This window comes from Terrapene carolina, unplaced genomic scaffold, assembly GCF_002925995.2.
Source record: "Terrapene carolina triunguis isolate 2854851 unplaced genomic scaffold, T_m_triunguis-2.0 Scaffold66, whole genome shotgun sequence".
Classification (NCBI taxonomy): Eukaryota; Metazoa; Chordata; order Testudines; family Emydidae; genus Terrapene; species Terrapene triunguis.
The window spans coordinates 32,889,385-32,910,004 of NW_020664417.1; the positions used below are offsets into that span (position 1 = coordinate 32,889,385).

The following is a 20,620-nucleotide window of genomic DNA, read 5'->3' on the forward strand; positions in this document are numbered from 1 at the left end:
TAAGAAATATAATGCAGAAGTCAACAACTTTGATTGGATAAGGAACTTTTTAGGTCAATGAGGACAGTCTTCATATCTTTACTTGCTACAGCATTCTTTTTCATTCGTTCCCAAACTGTTGCATAGTTTCACTGTGTTATTAAGTAATTGCTGTGCTCCACTCAAGAGGTCTGTATTTTGGCAGTAAATGAAGGAATCTTAAGTGCATGTCTGACTCTCAAAGGGACGTTGTGAGTCTAGTGCAGGGGTGGGCAAACTTTTTGGCCTGAGGGCCGCATCCAGTTTCCAAAATTGTATGGAAGGCTGGTTAGGGGAGGCTGTGCCTCCCCAAACAGCCAGGCGTGGCCTGGCCCCCGCCCCCTATCTGATCCTCCCCGCTTCTCGCCCCCTAACGGCACCCCCCGGGACTCCTGGCCCATCCATCACCACCCCTCCCTGTCCCCTGACGGCCCCCCTGGGACTCCTGCCCCATCCAACCCCCCTGTCAGCCTCTAGACCCCTCCATCCAACCCCCCCTCTCCTTCCTGACTGCCCCCCTGGGATCCCTGCCCCATCCAACCACCCCTTCTCCCTGTCCCCTGACCATCTCTGGAACCCCTGCCCCTGACTGCCCCCTGCCGCCCCATCCAACCCCCTCTCTCCTTCCTGACTAACCACCCTGTTCTCCGCCCTCTGACAGCCCCGACCCCTATCCACACCCCCACCCCCTGACCACCACCCCGAACTCCCCTACTCTCTATCCAACCCCCCCACTCCCTGCCCCCTTACCACGCTGCCTGGAGCACCAGTGGCTGGCGGTACTACCCAGAGCAGCAGGACAGGCAGCCGTGCCGCCTGCGTAGCACAGAGCACCAGGTCAGGCTGCAGCTCTGCAGCTGTGCTGCCCCAGGAGCTCACCGCCCAGAGCATTGCGCCGGCGGCAGGGCAAGCTGAGGCTATGGGGGAACAGCAGGGGAGGGGCTGGGGGTTGGCCTCCCAGGGCAGGAGCTCAGGGGCTCGGCAGGTGGGTCCTGTGGGATGGATGTGGCCCGTGGGCTGTAGTTTGCCCACCTCTGGTCTAGTATCTGATCATGCAAATGCTTAAACTTGTGTATAATTTACTCAGGTAAGTGGTTCCATTGCAATCAATGGGATTACGCATGAGATTAAAGTTATACACAGGTTTTGGTGTTTGCAGGATTTAGTTGTTAGTACTTGTAAAGCACTTTGAGATATTTGGCTGGAAAGTGCTATAAGTGCCCAAAACATTATAATTTATTTTTGCTATAAAGAGCCACGTAGCTTCACAAATAACTAAACACACAAGATAGTTAAGATGTATCATTAATTTCATTATTTTTCCCTAGGTTTTTTATTTGAAATTTTAGACATTTTTAAAATGCTTACTTGGAACATTTTGGTAAATAATTTTTAGAAACTGTTAAAGGTTAAATGGTCTGACCTCATCTTCTATTTGAAAATGTAGGCTTGTAAAGAGATTGATTTAAATATTAAATATGCTCAACCTTAGGACACAAAGGTTTGCACTCGTGATAGTGATTATTGTAATGGATAGCATGCTAAAACCACTTTAAAAGGTAGCCAATCCTTTATTTTAAAAGCCATATTTGACAGGATCTCTGAAGGTATTTAAGAACCTGAATCCCAGATTTAGGTGTCTAAATCTCAGGTTTAAATGACTAAGTCCCAGTTTTGGCTCTCATGTGATCCACAAAATTCCCACCGAACCCTGTAGGTGCCTAAACTCACTTGGTGCCTAAGCTTTCAGAGTACAAGTTCCCTAGGTGCCTGTGTTCTTGCGTCTGGGCATGTGCACTGTGGCTAAATATTTCAACAATCCTTGGGCCAAAGAGCAAAAGAATGACTCTGTAGTCCAGGGGCTTGGGCATTCACTTGGGAGGTGGGAGACTCTATGACACTAAAGGCTTGTGTCCACTTACTGGGGGATTGACGTGGGATGATTGATCCACCGGGGGTCGATTTTGTGGGTCTAATCGACCGCTGATTGCTCTCTCATCGACTCCGGTACTTCACCGGAATGAGAAGCATAAGGTAAGTCAACGGGAGAATTCCTCCCGTTGACCCAGCGCGGTGTAGACACTGCAATAAGTCGATCTAAGGTATGTCGACTCAGCTACGTTATTCACATAGCTGGAGTTGCGTAACTTAGGTCAACTTAGCCCCATAGTGTAGACCTGCCCTCAAGTGTTACAACACCTAAGTTCCTTCGTGGATCCCACCCCTTGTGTCTATTGTTAATAAATAAGAACTAAAAGTACAAACAATGAAAATGCAATGCCTACCATTTGTATAAATGTGAAAGTTGGTTTACTCCAATGGTAACTGATTGATCTAACCCGAGCTCGTTGTGAAAGAGGTAAATGGAAAAGAAAAACCACACTCAGGCAATACATCCTGATTAAGTCTTCAGCTTCTTCTGGTGTTATTTCCCTACTCTTCTCCTGTATAAATACAAACAAAAAGTATCATGCCTACATGCAACCTATTTTGCAATTCATATTTTGAAAGGAGCTTCAATCTGATCTTCCATTTTGCATCTGCTGTTTTGCAGACATAACTACAGACATATAGAATTGATCTTTTAGACCAGGGGTGGGGAACCTTTTTTCTATCAGGGGCCACTGACCCACAGAAAAAACCAGTCGCAGGCCACACACAGCCCCCCCAGGGGGGTGTGGAGGCTCGGTACTTCCCCCCACAGCAAAGTGGCTCCAGCCCCATGGGGATGGGGGTGCGCAGAGGCTCATGGCTTCCCCTAGGCTCCAGGGTGAGGCTAGAAACGAGGGGTTCAGGGTGTGGGAGGGAGCTCCAGGCTGGGGCAGGCGGTTGAGGTGCAGGTGAGGGTGTGGATTCTGGGAGGGAGTTAGAGTGTGGGAGGGGGTTCCTACCTGGGCAGGGGAGTTGGGGTGCGAGCTCCGATCGGACAGCGCTTACCTCAGGTGGCTCCGGTCGGTGATGCAGTGGAGCTTAGGCAGGCTTCCTTCCTATCACGGCTCTGTGCTGCTCCCAGAAGCGTCCGCCATGTCCAGCCCCTAGGTGGAGGGGCCAGGGGGCTATGCGTGCTGCCCACGCCTGCAGGCACTGCCCCCACAGCACCCATTGACCGCAATTCCTGGCCAACGAGAACTGCGGAGCCAGTGCTGAGGCGTGGGCGAGGCTTCCCTGATCGCCCCCGCTGCTAGGGGCCGCAGGCACATGCCAGTCCCTTCCAGGAGCTGCACGGAGCCAACCAGACTTCTGGCAACCCAGCAAGCCAGTGCTCGCAGCTCCAGCCCCCTGGGCAAGGGAGGGGCACCGAGGCTCAGGGCTTCCGGGCCATGGCACGAAGACTTGCCGCGGGCCGGATGAAATGAAGCAGCGGAATGGATCTGGCCCATTGGCTGTAGGTTCCCCACCCCTGTTTTAGACTATCTGATTTGCGAATGCACTCAATCTGACTTCATCTATTGGCATGATCAAGTAGCTACACTTATTAATGAGATCAGTTCCATCCACAATTATTTTGCATCTACAACATTGACTCAAATTATTTGTGCCTCAAAAACTGTGAGTGCAAAATGCAAGGCCAAATCTAAAGCTCTGGTCAATACTTGTTAAAGCCAGAGGTATAAAAGACCATATTATATGTAAGTAAAGGGTTGTCTACACATAACATACCCAACACAAGCAAGGACATGAAAAATTAAGAAATCTAACTCTACACCTCTACCAGGAGATACTGACTTCACCAGTAGCACAACCAGCATACATCGTAAATTGCACATTGCTACCTTAACTCTGCCTCTATGAGGATGCCAGACTTCAAGCACCTCTTACCCCAGATGTATACATTGGGGCACAGTTAAGGTTGCCATGACTGGTCTGTGATGTATAGTGCTCAGGGTAACATTACTACTAACCCCAAATGTTCAAAAATCAAGACCCCCTCACAATCATGAGCTTGGCAGAAAATTTTTCAAATTTTTAGATACGAGTAAATATTAGGTTCTTCTAATTTGCTTTCTAGTTTTGGAGCCTTCAGGCTGCGCTTTAGTCTCATTTTTAAATCTTTCTCTGCAACCATGAGGGCTAGAAATTCACTTTGCATTGAAAGAAAGCTGAGATACTCTCATAATCAATTGTCTTCAAAAGCTGGAACTTTAAGTGAAACATCAGATATAGTGAGAGTCATGATAAAATTTGACAACACTGGGGTTATTAAATGCCCTGACTCATTCCATTTAATCTTTAAAAAGGCATATATAATGGCACAGAGCTCCACATCGTGTGTAGAATAAAACATTCTAGTCTGTATTTGAAATACTGTAGCTCCAGAGATATTTATTTCTATGTATGTCAATTGCTACTTTTCTGGAAATTATTTGTGTTCTACTAACAGGCTTTTATGTAAAAATATTTTGTAATGATAATTTATAGGAGTAGATGGATAACACACTGAACATATGCCATAGGGAAAATGCATACCTTTAAAATATCACACCTGTCAAGGTGAGGGAATGAAAAGAAAAAAGCAAGAGTTTGTGCTAAATGAAAATCCTACCTGTTTTCGAATGGTAGCCTGGTGTTTCTTTTGTAACCTACTGTACATTCTCAGCCCCAGTGCACATGAGACAATGCAGACAATGTGTCGAACATCAGATATTTCTGCCCAAATATGCTTGAACTGGGATAATGTCTCACAAACCTGGTATCATGAAATATATAATTAAATATATGAGGAGGATTTTAAAGGAAGAGTTTTCTCTTTTTAAAAATATAATAGGCAAAGAAGCCAACAGGGACCAAAATCACATGAATGAAATATTTAGTCACAGGCCTAGGGAAATAAGAATGATGCCTCCCTGTAGAGGTGAAGGATGATTTGCCAACACCTTGCAGTATTGAGATCTATATTATACAAATTATACATCACAACATGGCAGGAGAGAGGTTAGAGGAGTGTAATAAATAAAGAAGGGAAGAAGGAGAAGAAATCTTGGAAATGCATTTTTCTTTTTATTTGAATTGTTGTCTAATTATCCTGCTCAGGTGCAAGAATAAGGAGTTGCAAATGGAAGAGGGATTTGGATTTGGTCTTAGCCAAAACAAGGGAATTTAAAGGAAGAGACGAAGAGGGAAAGCATTTGGCATACATAAATGAGGGAGACTTCTGTGTGTCGGGAAGTCCAGATTTAATCATTTGATTTTAAGGCCTGACCTCTAGAAGTGCTGTGCCCTGGCAAATTTATTGAATTGTAATCTCTAATCAGATGCACATATTATCCATCCCGATCCGAATACCATTGAAGTCAATGGAAGTCATTCCACTGACTTAAATAGTCTTTGAATCAGGCACTAATCCTGCAGACACTTATCCATGTGCTTAACTTTGAGCAAAGTTTTTAACACACTTACGTATTTAAAAGATCGGGACCTATATTTGTAGTCTATCCTCCAGATAAAAAGGGAATCAAATATACTCATTAGCAATAATATATCATTCAGGAAGTGTACATGTATGCTAAATAAGATACATGTAGTATTTAAGAATAAACAAATGATATGCCAATCACCATAAAAAGGAATTTTTAGTAAAAAAGTAATACAGCAATACTATATATTAAAGTTTTAGAGTAGGGCAGATTTGAAGGTATAAAATACATTTAATTTTGAAGCTGATAGGGGGATCTACTTAGATCTTTCCTGAACATAACTGTGTGCATTTTTATACTTTCCAGTTTATATTTTTAATGTGGAACCCTCACAATGGATTTTCAGCTTTCAATTTTTTATCTTTTTTTTCAAATTACAACATTCCTAAGACATTTCCAAAATTATATATGTTCAATATGAACTAAAACTAATGTAGGATTTTGGTAGAAATTCTTTCAAGTTTTTGACTGAAGTAACAAAATGAAGTACCTCTTTTTCCATGTCCTTCACACTTGAATGTCCAGAGAGAGAAAGTAATGCTGCTGTACTGGATTCCTGCAAGTCTTTAACCAGTGTTTGGAAAACACACTGAATCTCTTTTCGGTGCTTAAAAAATATATAGTTTATTTTTTAAATCAAGCTTTTTATCTTCTAAATTCAGCCATTTTATTTTTAAATGTACATGCTATTAGAACATTATGACTTTTTTAGGTCATTCAAAAAGGCTAAAATGGAAAATACGCACGTTAATACCAATTTGGAGTACTGATACAGTTCCTCCAAAAAAAATGTTATAATGGGTACATATTATAGAACTCAATATTCGAAGTAGAGAATATTGTGATGAATTTCACCTTTTTCTGTACATGTATTTTCTGTGAAGTGTGATTTTCTTGAGTATATTTGTTCAAAATTATGTGAGGAGTAATTTATGCTAATATTTTTTGGCCTGTAGCTCATGAGTGAGCAGTTTATTGTGAAGAAAGCACAATCCTTGCCCCACCGGCTCACAATCTAAACACAAAGAGCAGGCAAGGGGAAACAGCACCACAAATTTCGCTAACAAATATACACGAATTTCCAAACTACTCCTCAAGTATGGTATTGTCTATCAGCAAGTTTTGTACAGGCATTACAACCAATTGGTCTTTCAGAGGGGCTTAAATGTGGAGAGGGTAGAGCTCAAAAAGGGCTTTGCATACATTAAATAAAGGCAGCTTTCTGTACTGAATGTAGAGGTTCTGCCCCAGCCTACAACTTCTCACTTGCTAACTGCCACTCTACCAGTCAGCTTCTGTGCTTTGCCTTTTCCATTTCTCTAGATTCCTCCTACTACCCACCACTTGCCTCTCACACATTGTCTCCTTTTCCATGCCTTCCCCCACAGTACCCCCTACTCCAAGAAAATCCTCATTGAACCTATATGCAATACAGCTTCTTCAATACCTCCTCAAAACTTGCCTTCCCACACAATCCCACAAACTACAAAGTATAAAATAAATAAATAAATAAAAATAATAATAATAGTAAATAGTAATAAATATTAATGCAAAACCAGAAAAAATAACTTGGAAGTCACATGACACATCCCATACCATTTTAGCTATGCCATAATCTACTCATGCACTCATTTCTCCTTGTCTGATATTTATTTAATGCCATGTTCTGTGTGCATACTCAACTTAGTCCCTGTCCCAGAGAGTTTACAGTCTAACTCTAAGTCAATTTTTCATTACACTACTGTAAGTTTTCAAATATAGACAGGGCCTTAGCTCTTAAAGTCATTTTTGGGAAAGATCTACTATACTGCTTAAATATTAAATTTCTCTATTAAATATCAGTAATGATTTAATATATTGTTTACCTTTGAGAAAAAGTCCTTGTGCTTGTACATGCCATGGATGTGATATCCATAAACTCTGATAAAATCTGATTCTTGTCCAGAAGTAAGGACAACGTTGATTCTTTTTGACAAGGCATGAATGATAAATAAATTGAGAAAGCTTGTCTGTAGTTTAGTCAGTCCATCATCAGAGATTATTATAAAATATGGGTAGCTTTCTTGCAGGAAAGATTGCCACTTCTCTTCTAAAAAGTTGGAAAATTCAGTGTGAATGACAGCATCAGTATTGTGCTGAAGATGGAGAATCAGTGCAGTACGTAGGGACAGGAGAGTCGGATGCCTGAAATATGCATGCTCTGCATCCTGTAAAAAAATAAAGTAAAATTCTATCATATTTTTAAACAGATTAACAATTTCAATTAGCTGCAATGAGTATAAACATGTTAATTCTTAGTAATGACATATTTTGTATATATATCTCCATAGTATCTGCTTTGGAGCTATTACTTTGAATTAACAGGACATGAAAATAACACTTTACATTATGTAATTTTAATAACTTCCAAATAAGACAATAATTTAAATTGGGGGCCCAGTCCTGCTATCCTTTAGCCACACGAATAGTCTTATTGGATCAATCATGCTCTTGTTTACATTGGTGTAAATCCATAGAATCTCCATTGACTTCAGCACAGCTATGGAATTACTCTGGATTTACATCAGTGCCATTGAGAGCTGTATATGTTCAAGGTTACTTGTGTGCATAAGCATTGGCAGGATCAGTTTCTAAACAGAAAACATAAGGAGACATTAAAAGATTCTGCTGACATAAAGAGTGGAAGCAAAAGCTTGTGGGTCAGATTCTTGGCTGTGCCTAGTGAGCAACTGGTACAGCTGGGGATTTATGTGTGAGTGGTTTGGGCTAGTTCCTCAGGCTGGGACTACACATACCAAGGTGGTTCTAGGGATCACTGGAGTGCAAGGACTGCTTGGTCATACACCCTTTCCACTGGGAACATGCCCTGCACCATGGATCAAGTGTAGATGCCAAAACAGGAGCCACTAGAACAGTAGTTTTCAACCAGGGGTATGCAGAGGTCTTCCGGAGGGGGGGGGGGTACATCAACTCACCAGATATTTGCCTAGTTTTACAACAAGCTACATAAAAAGAACTAGCAAAGTCAGTACAAACTAAAATTTCATACAAACAATGACTAGTTTATACTGCTCTCTATACTATACACTGAAATGTAACTACAGTATTTATATTCCAATTGATTTATTTTATAATTATATGGTAGAAAAGAGAAAGTAAGCAATTTTTCAGTAATAGTGTGCTGTGACACTTTTGTATTTTTGTCTGATTTTGTAAGCAAGTAGTTTTTAAGTGAGGTGACACTTGGGGATACACAAGACAAATCAGACTCCTGAAAGGGGTACAGTAGTCTCAAAAAGTTGAGGGCCTCTGCACTAGAGCAACCCCATGCCTGGGAGATCCTCCACCAACCTGAATTATAGAGCTTAAATCTGCTTTGCTCCAGGGAGAGTGGTGGAAACCAGACTTCTCAGATTCAAGAATTGGATCCTCTGCATCTTATTCACATTACCAGAATACCAATATATAGGTAGAGACTCAAAGTATTCCCAAAATGTACATAAATTAGAGTTAGACACACTGTAGTTAAAAACCTAGAAATTGCCAAGCTGGATCAGACCAGTGGCCATTCTAGCTCAGTATCTTATCTTGGATGATGTCCAGTAGTAGATGCTTCACTACTTTATTCCTCACTTGATGGGTCTTTTATCACTGTACTTATCCCCTTTCCTTTTTAATTTACTTTAAAATTGTGCTTGCTCTATAATATAACCTGATGTACAATATTTAAGTAAAATTAGAATAGTCAACGCTTTTATTTTCTCTGTACAGATACAAGAAAAAGAGGATATGAATTTCAACTTTTATCCATTTCCATATTGATATTGACTAAAGAAATTAATTACAAATTCACAGTTGGAAGAGTATCTGAGCTACACTCTACAGTTTCTTTTTACCTTAATCTAATTTCATACTATTATGCACACAATATTTTATCAGAGTTGGGGGTGGGGGAATTACTAGGGCCTATGTGAGCAAGTCAACATATATATAAGCTTTAATTTTACAGTAATTTTTTCTGACTTCATAATCAAATTTGAAAGATATTAGGCTGTGTAAAAGAAAAGTGAATTTAAAATGTCATTAATTTACCATTTAAATGTCTTGATAGAGAAAGAAAAATGTTTTGTTAGCAAATCTATTCAGCGAAAGCATTACTGACACCCTCAAACTACTGAGATCCCAAATATCACCAAGGTTAACATAAGAACGGCCATACTGGGTCAGACCAAAGATCCATTTAGTCCAGAATCTTGTCTTCTGACAGTGGCCAATGCCAGGTGTCCCAGAGGGAATGAACAGAACAGGTAATAATAAAGTAATCCATCCGCTGTCGCCCATTCCCAGCTTATGGCAAACAGAGGCTAGGGACACCATCCCTGCCCATCCTGGCTAATAGCAATTGATGGACCTATCCTCCATGAACTTATATAGTTCTTTTTTGTTATAATCTTGGCCTTCCCAACATCCTCTGGCAAGGAGTTCCACAGGTTGACTGTGTGTTGTGTGAAAAAATACTTCCTTTTGTTTGTTTTAAACCTGCTGCCTATTCATTTCGTTTGGTGACCCCTAGTTCTTGTGTTATGAGAATGAGTAAATAACATTTCCTTATTTACTTTCTCCACCAGTCATGATTTTATAGACCTCTATCATATCCCCCCTTAGTCATCTCTTTTCCAAGCTGAAAAGTCCCAGTCTTATTAATCTCTCATACAGAAACTGCCCCATACCCCTAATTATTTTTGTTGCCCTTTGCTGTATCTTTTCCAATTCCAATATATCTTTTTTGAATGGGGTGACCACGTCTGCATGCAGTATTCAAGATGTGGGCATACCATGAATTTATATAGAGGCAATATAATATTTTCTGTCTTATTATTCATCCCTTTCTTAATGATTCCAACATTCAGTTCGCTTTTTTGACTGCCGCTGCACACTGAGTGGATGTTTTCAGAGAACTATCCACAATAATTCCAAGATCTCTTTCTTGAGCGGTAACAGCTAATTTAGACCCCATCAGTTTATATGTAGAATTGGTATTGGAAAACATAATGTGCTTTATTTTACATTTATCAACATTTAATTTCATCTGCCATTTTGTTGCCTCGTCACCCAGGTTTGTGAGATCCTTTTGTAGCTCTTCACAGTCTGCTTGGGACTTAATTAGCTTGAGTAGTTTTGTATCATCTGCAAATTTTGCCACTTCACTGTTTACCTCTTTTTCCAGTTCATTTATGAATATGTTGAACATGATTTGTCCCAGTACAGACCTGTGGGGGACACCACTATTTACCTCTCTCCATACTGAAAACTGACCATTTATTCCTACCATTTGTTTTCTATCTTTTAACCAGTTACCAGTCCATGAGAGGACCTTCCCTCTTACCTCATGACAGCTTACTTTGCTTAAGAGCCTTTGGTGAGGGATATTGTCAAAGGCTTTCTGAAAATCTAAGTACACTATATCCACTGGATCCCCCTTGTCCACATGCTTGTTGACTCCCTCAAGTTTCCAATTAGTTTCCAATTTGTCTTAATCTCACAATGTTATTTTTTTGTTGTTGCCATGGGCTGGAAATAGTATGTGGCTCTCAAAAAATGCTGAAGCAAAAACAAAATTAACACAAGGAACAGAAATGAACAGTAATCTTTGCTCAGTACTACATTCCATAGGTATGTTCCATTTCAACCCATGGATAACACACAAAACTAAAATTAACCTAAACCAACTCCTTTCTGAAAGAAGTAGGAAAGAAAAAACAATATCGTGTTACCTAGTGCCAAAAAAAAAATCAGCCACATATATTAATCAAACACCAGAGAGAATACTTGCACGCCCAAATTCAGAACTCAAACTGTCCACAGGTGCTTGCCCATAAAGATGCAACTGACTGAGGACCATGAGATGCAACTAAAGATCCTCCTAAGCCAGATATATAACATGAACATTTAGTAGCGGGGCTTGGGTAGTAGTCTATGTATTTTATCACATACTTCTGTGAACATCTAGGAATTCCCTGCTGGGAATACAGATGCATTTGTTATGAGTAATTTGCATGAGTACACTCTCAGGCTCACAATAAAACAAAAAATCAGGATGGAACCAAGTCTTTTCAAAGTTTTTCATCAAAGTGAGAACCCAAACTTCCAAAATAACTGGTGGTTAGGGTGCCTCACCTGGATGTGGGAGACCCAGGTTCAAGTCTCTCATCTAAATCAGGCAGAGCAGGGAGTTGAATCTAGGCCTCCCAAATCCTAGGTGAGTACCCCAGCCATTTGGCTATTCTGGGCTAAGCACACAAAGGCTCTTCATCCTGGAACTGAGAAATATTGCCTGACAAAATTTTCATCGAATCTGGTATATTCAGGCAAAAAGTTTCAGTTTTGATGAAGTGGCATTTTCTGATAAAAAACTGTTTCCTTGAAAACTTTGCAACAAGCTCTAAAAACTACTTTTGCATGGCTAATTGTGCACCTTTTGGAGGAGAAATTGGCTAAAGGTCTGAATTTGGCCTTTATTGTCTTATTGCTTAAAGACTACCTAATATATTATGAATGAACACTTTTCTCTAGTGAAGAAATATAGTGCAACCATTCATTGCAAAAACCATGTATTTGTTACCTTGAAGAAAACAATGACGTATTTTGCTCCTTTGTTTGATAAATCCAGTAGAAAACGTTCTACCAGGTAAAAGAAGTGCAGGTTCTGTCCCGGCAGTAATGTCTGTTCACTTATGCAAGTGATGAACAATGAATCTCCATCAATCAGAAAAAACTCAGACTCAACGTAATCATTGAGTAAGCTGACATACCTGGAACAAAGAATGCATATGGCAACAAACAGTACAATTTAACATCAATGTGGAAACAATACAATGTACTTGAGGAAATGTAAAAAGTAGCAGTTTTAAAAAAAAATCTTAAACACAATGTTCCAGTTCTGTATGAGAAAAATAAGATCAATAACTCAGTAAAAAACATTGTCACCATGTTATCTCCTATTATATTTACAACAAAATTCCTATCGGCTGCTATAAGGAATGTTTGTATGTTATGAATTTTCTACACACCTTGTAAAAAACAGAAAAGGGCATCGTCAGCCCTAGAAATTTTCCAGGCGGTCATCAACTGAGTGACTCACATAAAACTAAATAGATAAAGAGTGTAGGGTGTAACTTAGAAAACTGAACAACATGAGCCATTTACACATAGCCAATATTTGCTGAAAAAAAGCACTGTGCCATTCCAAACACATATGTGAAAGCAAAACTGCCTATTTTCATATGCAAATATAGGATCAGAATATACAGTTTAAATGTCTGCTTCTGAAAACTGGGCTTCCAAAGTACAGTTACAAACCACGTCACCAAGATAAAAATTTTATCTTCATAGGGACCCTTTTTGAAGTGTCTAGCAAAACAGTTGATATATTTTCTTGTACAATGCCAAAACAGTTGGTTTCATCTCTGCTAACTAATGAATCTATTTAAGCTATTTGGATCATATCATATTCTAGGACCACAGGTCACTGGTTTGCTTACAGTGGTCCATTCTACTCAAGGGCTGTAGTCCCTAGCTGCTTTACAAGTACTACCCTTAGTAGAATGCATTGCAGAAAAGCAGGTTTGAGATTACAAATGAATGGATAATGTTGGCAAAGTCTACACCAGAAGAATGGTTGCAGCCTTTGAGCCAGACTTGGATAAAAGGCATTATGTGCCACTGCTGTCAGCTGGGAAGGGAGTATATTAATAAAGCCCTGCCCTGATTCCATATTCAAGGAACTTGCCAGATTGGTTTACCTCTGGCTGATTTTGATTTTTTTTCTATTTTTCACTCAGCAAGCAGGTTGCTTCATCAGTCATATGACTGGGAACAAAAGCTGACTGAGGACCAGAAGTTCTATTTTGTATGAAATTCTGTGATTTCAAAATTTGTTTTCATTCCAAATCATAATGATTTTTTCCAGATGTCAATCAAAACATTTCATTTTGATTTTGACTTTCATTTTATTTTCATATATTTTCATTTACTATTTGTATTCTGTAATTTTATTTTTGTTACTTTGTATATTGTATATTGTATTTAAGATTTTTTTCTAAACAAAATATTGTTGAAAGTGACATGTTCCCACAGAATGTTTCAATTTCAATGACTCCACATTTTCTGATGGAAAAACATTCAGTTTGAAAATTACCATCCAGCTCTACTTGGAATCATAGTATAGTTATTTGTTCGTATAATCTGAGGGAAAGTGGTATCTAGGATGTTTGTAGATCAGAGATGGAAAAGCTAGGTGCAACCCTTGAATGCAGCCCTTGAACACTTTTCAATATGGTCCTCAGGTATGCAAATTTTGGGTGCCACTGTCTAAATGTAGCTGTGTGGACTGTAGATAATGTGTTAAGTAGCACCGCCATATTCTGAGTCTTACTGAAATTCTTCTCTTGATTAACAATTTCTCTTTGCATTTTTTTCAGCTCAAGTAATTGCCACCATACTTACTCAGCTTTTGGTATGTCATTCAAAATTAAGTCAGATATTTTCTCCAGAAGTCCTATATGTTTGTTTAGTTCTAAAAAGTTAATAAAACATTTTTCTTAGCAATCAGTCACAAGAGTTATATGATCAAAGAGTCAGCCTATATCTAATCACTCTCTCATTCTATTGTATTACATGTGAAAAAGCTGTTAAAAGAGCATTATGATTGCAAATCAAGCACTCAGAAGTTAGGAAATGCAAAAATTAAGGTTTTTCATGGGAAAAAATAGCATGTAATCATGTAAGTAAAGACTGTATCATAATGCATATGCACCAGGAGAGGCAACCTTAATTCTGGCATTTCCTATATCTTCTGTGCTCAATTTTGCAACCTTAATGTTCTTTTAAATATAATTTCCTAAGTTTAAAAAAAACCTGACAAAACAGAAAGTCCATCATATGGAAACAAATTGATGGGTCATATGTCACCAGCAACGCTGGGACCTTTAGGTACACAACACAAACCTCTACTACTTGAGTTAATCCAGTAACTGAGCAGTATTAGGCTATTACCTTCTATATAGACCAGACCAGACACTAAATGGGAATGAGGCACACACTTTGCTAGTGGATTTCACAGCTATTTGCTGAGAGCAGAGGAATGTAGCAACTCAAGAATCTTGGGTTCCATACAGATTCTGGAAGGGAGAGTGCTCTAGTGGGCACAGACAGGGCCGACGAGAGGGGGGAAGCCGGTACAAATTACCAGGGCCCGGCGGTCCGGAAGGGGGCCCGGGGCCCAGCTTCCCCGGCTTCCCCCCGCCTCGTCGGCCCTGTTTAGCCCGTCCGCCCTTGCTGGGGGGCCCGAAAAAAAATTTTCACCGGGGCCCGAACCCGCTCTTGGCAGCCCTGGGCACAGACCCTTCTTTCCTTATCTATCCTGCCTGTCCCTGCACATATGCCCCTAATATATATACCCCACAGTCTGTCTCTGCCTCTATTCCCTCCCCTAATCTGTCTTTGCCCTATTTCCCCACAGCTAGTTTCTGCTCCTCCCCTCTCCTTGCAGCTTATCTTCACACATGCACGCACACATCCCAGCTTATAAAACAAGGTATTCTAAGAATTTCTTAACATATAAAAAAAACCCATGTTTTTCCTAATTTCATTCTCTGAATGGTTTAACTGTTTTTAGTGAAACTTCCAAAAAAAGAGTTCAGTTTGAAGTAGGCACCCAGTATAGAAAATTTCAGTCTGAACAATTGAAGCTAGATCCTCCAGTGGCAAGAAGGGGCCATAAAGCTGCATTAATACAGTATCTGGAGATACATCTATTGTGGATGTGGTATAACATAAAGCCAGCATAGGGGGCATGTTGGGAGTGTGCCAACAGCAAGATCAGGCATGGCCAGAGAGCATTGTGATAAATGATCCTTAGCCAGACATGAGGCTAATATAATTTACATCATGAATGGAACCAGATTTAGAGATTGGAGAAGTACAATGGTGCCATACAGGTTGGCCAGACCCAAGAATCATGGTGTGTTTGTAAAGATTTTATATTTGAGTTAGCACCATTCATCTGAAAGATCCCCTAAGCTCTTTATTACTCCCTAACCCGAAATTGAAGTGTTTGATTAAAATAATCATTCTTGAATCTTAGCTTTGTGCTCTACGCATCATATTAGTGTCAAATGAGTGACATAATTTATTTATCCCATCATAATTTAAACCACCAAGTTGTGTCAGAGAATGTAAGTTGGTTTCCATTCTGCTTCAATAATGGCATAATTATTAGAAGAAAACTTTGTGGTAAATTTCCAAAGAAATGGGAGAGGATTTAGTACTCCCCTGCTTCAAACTGTATCCCATCACATTTAAATATTCTCTTTTTTAAAGTTTGCCTCTACTAAAAACAAATACGGAAATTTGTAAAATAAACATACTTCTGAACTTTGGTCTAATGTTGAAAAACAGCTCATGGTCATGCAGCCTAGTCTAAGTCTGAGAAATAACCACAGAACTGCAAGATGAGTGTTAATCAGTGAAAATGATGAAATCTTCAATGAAGCCTCCTGTCAAAACCATGTAAGCTAGCGATATGATTATGAACAAAAATGAATGTATCTTCTCACCTGGATTGTTTTGTCTGCTATAATCACTGACCCTTGATACCTGCTGTATCTCCTTTTCCCAACAAAATACATTTGAAAAGTCAATGCAGCCACTTTTATTTTCTACTTGATCTTCAAAAGACACAGATTTTTCTTCAAGGTTTTGGGCTGTGAGATCTCCACCATCATCATCACTGCCATCTTGAACAGTTCCTCCAGAAGCCATGACGGCTTTATTCTGACTCTTGACACTGCCAGTCTTCAACTTACATATGCTTATTAGATGTACTATTAGTCTTCAAAATGCCTTTTAAGAAACATACATTTCTCTGTAAAGGGAAAGATTATGGGCCTTAATAACTAACTCAATGTCTATAGAATCATTGAAAATTTTGGAAGAAGAAAGCTAGTAAAATACCATGAGCCCAAGCCAACAATATTTACTAATTTACTTCATATATTAAACAAAAGAAAATAATATATTAGACTTATGACAAAGGAAGGAATGTATACATTATAAAAACCTAGATAATTAAACAGAAAGAATTAGTTTTTATATATCGAGTCTGTTATTGCACACTTGTGCTCAATAACTACACAGATCCACGAAAAAAAAGACAACATATAATTCCCATCAAATCCTCATACTACTTACCTGTAGTGCTGTTTTGAGAGATATAACTGCTTCTCTACTATGTTTTTGTTTACTAATTACTCCTGCAGGAATTCTACACCACTGCGCATGCACAGAATTTATCCACCCCTGAAGATGACTTTCTGACAGGGAAGCAATGGGAAGCGACCCTCCCCAGCAGTATGTTTTCGGTTCCCAGGGCAGCTGGCAGAGAGGTAAATCACTATGGAGCAGGGGGTAGGATTGGGGAAGACCCAACTGGTGGCTCCTACTCTTGCACTGGGGTCAGCTGCTAGTCCCCAGCTGGGCTGGGGAGGACAGGACTTCCTCTTCCCCTGCACGGCATCCAGGGCCAGGTCAGACCCATCCCCCGATTTCTCCCCCAGCTGCAGAAGGCTCTGCAAACTCCCCCCTCTCCTGCTTCCTGCACTTATCGCTCCTCAGCTGCAGGAGGCGAGATTATTGTACAGGGAGATGCTCCCCCAACTGTCGTGCATCCAGACCCCCTCATATCCAGACCCTCCTGCCGAGCCTTACCCGCTCCCCCGCACTCAGAATCCTCCCCCCCCCGATAAGCCCCACTCCCCCTGCACCTGGACCACCCTGATGAACCACCCACATCCGGATCCCCACCCCACTGAACCCCACTCCCGCAGCATCTGGACCCCCCACTGAGCCCCCCACACCCAGACCTCCACCACTGAGCCCCAAACACCTTCACCAGGACCCCCCTGCAGAGTCCAATTACTGTTGTACCCAGAACCCCCCAACAAGCCTCTGAGCATCCAGATCTCCCCGCACCCCTGGATCCCCCACGGAGCCGCCCGCACCCAGATTGCCCCACTCAGAACCCTCTCAAGCCACACCTAAATCCCCACACACTGAGCCCCTCCACACTTGGATCCTACTTTGCTGAGCCTGCCTGCCCACACCTGGTGCACCTGGCACAGAGGGGCAGGACCCTGGGGTGTTTCTGGGGCAGGCCCAGTCCTTGCGTTGTGTCAGGGTTGGGTGCAGCCTCACCGCTGAGTCCATGTTCTAGGGGGGAGCTGCACCGTCATCTCCCACCTCTGTGCAGCCAGTGGCCTGTGCTCCCCAATGCCATGTTGGAGCCTCCACATTTATTTGACAAATAACATTTGCAGAATTTTAAAGTATTGTGTGCAGAATTTTTAATTTTTTGGCACATAATTTTAATTTTTTTGGTGCAGGAGTAACTAATCAAACCACCATTTGGAAATAAAGAAAACTAGTCAGCATAGAATGTTGCAAGATTCTTTAAATTCCTGTGTAACAGATTCCAAGACAGTGGCCCCAAATGACACTTATCAGAAGTGATTTTAAAAGATATTTTGGTTTTAGAAACGCTACTTTTTTTAATTCACATGATTCCTCCAAGTTCCAAGAGCTCGTAGGATCCCTGGTTTTCAGTTTACTCCTCCTGCTTCATAATTCTACCCCAGTTATTCCAATCCTTAAATTCATTCCCTTCATCTGCCAGTTATGCAGTAGTTTTATGATGGGGACTCAGATATCCACTAATGACAAAGAGAAGAAATTCAAATTAATTTGCACTGGAGACCTAAGACTTTGAGTTTCTCTTTCGGTGTCACTGAAATCCTCAGGTTTCTGTGTTTTTTATGAAGATATTTGCCAAAATCTCTCCTGCTTGTGACTTCACATGAACCACCCTAACCCAGAGAGATAGCAATGCCACCATTTTTAAGGCCAGAATATAATAAACTACAGTGCCAGAATATAATATTGGTTTCATGTGTGCAGGCAGCTCAGAATAGCAAATGAAGAATTTACTGTTTTTCTGCTTCCAATAAACTAAAAATCAAAATTATTTGCATCCTGCAAGAACAGAATCCAGGATAGAAGCAAGAAAAGTGGGTTACTGATGATTTTTATCCCTGATGGGTGTTAACACTTGGACCACATTTTCTACATTTTCTTACAGCCTTCAGATGAAAACCAGAAAAACCAGAAAAAGTTTTGTTATTATCCTGATTTTACAGGATTATAAACAGCAGCTAAATATAGCCTAAAAATTATCAGGATCTCCTTTAAGGTAACCTGGTACACTTGCTTCATAAAGAACAGTTTCTGGCACCTAGAAGCAAACATACTACATACCACATTACTATGTTTCATTGAATCCAACAAGAATTTATGGCATAATCAGACCCTTAAGTAATTAATCATAGATATTTGAAATATTCTAGGTGGCTCAAAGCAAAATCAATGCTGCTTTAGAATGAAACTATTATAAATATGCTGAATTGTGGGGGCATCTGTCCCTGAACCAGTATTGAATATATATGAGAGCGGCTTTAATAATTAGAATAAATAATTGATATAATTTCTGATGCCATCAGTGTGCATACCACTGTTCAGACAACCCTCTTTCTCCCCAAACCTAGTACAATCTACGGAACAAATTCTCCTTTCACTTTTATCTGTACTGACATAACTGGACTTGCACCAGGTAGAATTAAGAGACCTTAGGGGTAGGACAATAAAGATAGGACTCAAAATAACTTGTTCTGCTCAGTAGGAAATTGGCTGAGGCTTTTAGAAAGCAAGAATCCAAGGGCTTTGGAGGGACTTGCAAACACACCCTGCTACTACCCACAGCCCCCCTTCTCCCCACATCCTGACTTTCTCACTGCCAGCCCTGTAAGCCCTGTGCCCCTCAAGAGACCCCTGCCGGGGCAGCTCACTCCCCCTCCCATCCCTGCGCCGTCCCTGCTAGCGCCCCAAAGAAGAGAAGAGCATCCCAGTCCTTAGCAGCCACGGGCTTTCCTGGTCCGAGCCGCCAGCTCCGCGCCCCATAGAGCAACAGCGGCACTGGAGAAGGCAGGAGATGCTCCGCTCTGTAGACCGTACCTGGGCAGGGGGCGAAACCAGCGGGGAGAGCACCTGGGAACAACTGCTGCTGCTGCGTTTATGATCGGACAGGATGGAGTGGGAGGCGCCTCCCCGCTGTCACGGATAAGTTTCGATTCTCAGAAAACACGTAACAGGGATTTCTTTTGATTTACTGCAGGAGGGGAGCGGGTATGTGAACTCAGGACCAGAGCCGCACCCCTCTACTGCTGATACTCTGAGCTACTGGAGATAAGGCTGCACTGAGGGCATTATAATGCACACAGGTTTATATTGCTATAACGATGCTGGTTTAGGGCTTGTCTACTCTGCCAAGTTTCTGCGCAGTAAAGCAGCTTTTTGTTCTCAAACCACAGATATGCACACACTGCCAAGCCACTTTGTGTGCAGAAACTCCTCAGTTGCAGCTAGGGCGACCAGACAGCAAATGTGAAAAATCGGGACGGGGGGTGGGGGGTAATAAGAGCCTAGATCGGAAAAAGACCCCAAAATCAGGACTGTCCCTATAAAATCAGGACATCTGGTCACCCTAATTGCAGCACTGCAAAAAAACCACCTCCACCAGAGTCATAAGGCTATTTGCGCAGAGGCTCCAGCGCAATTTGCCTCCGGAGCTGTCCCATAATACCTCAAGTGACTGCTCATTGTTTTGAACTCGGCTGCCCTGGAGACATGCGCCCTTCCCAGGGGTGAAAGTAACATTAAGCACTTACCTGTATGGGGGCCTCAGGCAGAAGGGGCGGGGCTGGAGGTCAGCCTCCCCCAGCCAGTCCATCCGCGCTGCCTGGCCTGTGCTGCCCAGGGCTCCGGCGGCGATTTAAAGAGCCTGGGGCTCCCGGCTGCTACCACAGTAGTGCCGGCGGCGGCAGGTCTCCCCCCGCCCCCCATCAGCAGCCCGGGGAGGAACGGGGCAATGACGGCAGCACTTTAAAGAGGGTCCTTTGCCGCAGCAGCACTTAAATGTCGCTGCCCCTTTTGCGCCCTCCCCCCCCCCGCCCCGCGGCAGCGGCCCTGCCAGTAGGGTCCCGACCAGCAGGGCCGCTGACAGGGGAGGGGGGCAAAAGGGC

At 41.6% G+C, this 20,620-nt stretch overlaps 1 protein-coding gene across 1 annotated transcript in view; it reads right to left on the reverse strand.

Annotated features, from left to right (window-relative positions):
* Positions 1-16,253, reverse strand: part of DDX60 (DExD/H-box helicase 60) — a 71,851-nt gene extending 55,598 nt beyond the window's left edge. Inside the window, exons 1-7 of the mRNA XM_026648151.1 lie at positions 16,049-16,253; positions 13,938-14,007; positions 12,055-12,244; positions 7,298-7,639; positions 5,923-6,039; positions 4,562-4,705; positions 2,304-2,462 (exon numbers count right to left, since the gene is read on the reverse strand). Coding sequence (XP_026503936.1) covers positions 2,304-2,462; positions 4,562-4,705; positions 5,923-6,039; positions 7,298-7,639; positions 12,055-12,244; positions 13,938-14,007; positions 16,049-16,253 — 1,227 coding nt within the window. The remainder of the gene's footprint in view (positions 1-2,303; positions 2,463-4,561; positions 4,706-5,922; positions 6,040-7,297; positions 7,640-12,054; positions 12,245-13,937; positions 14,008-16,048) is intronic.
* Positions 16,254-20,620: the final 4,367 nt, after the last annotated feature.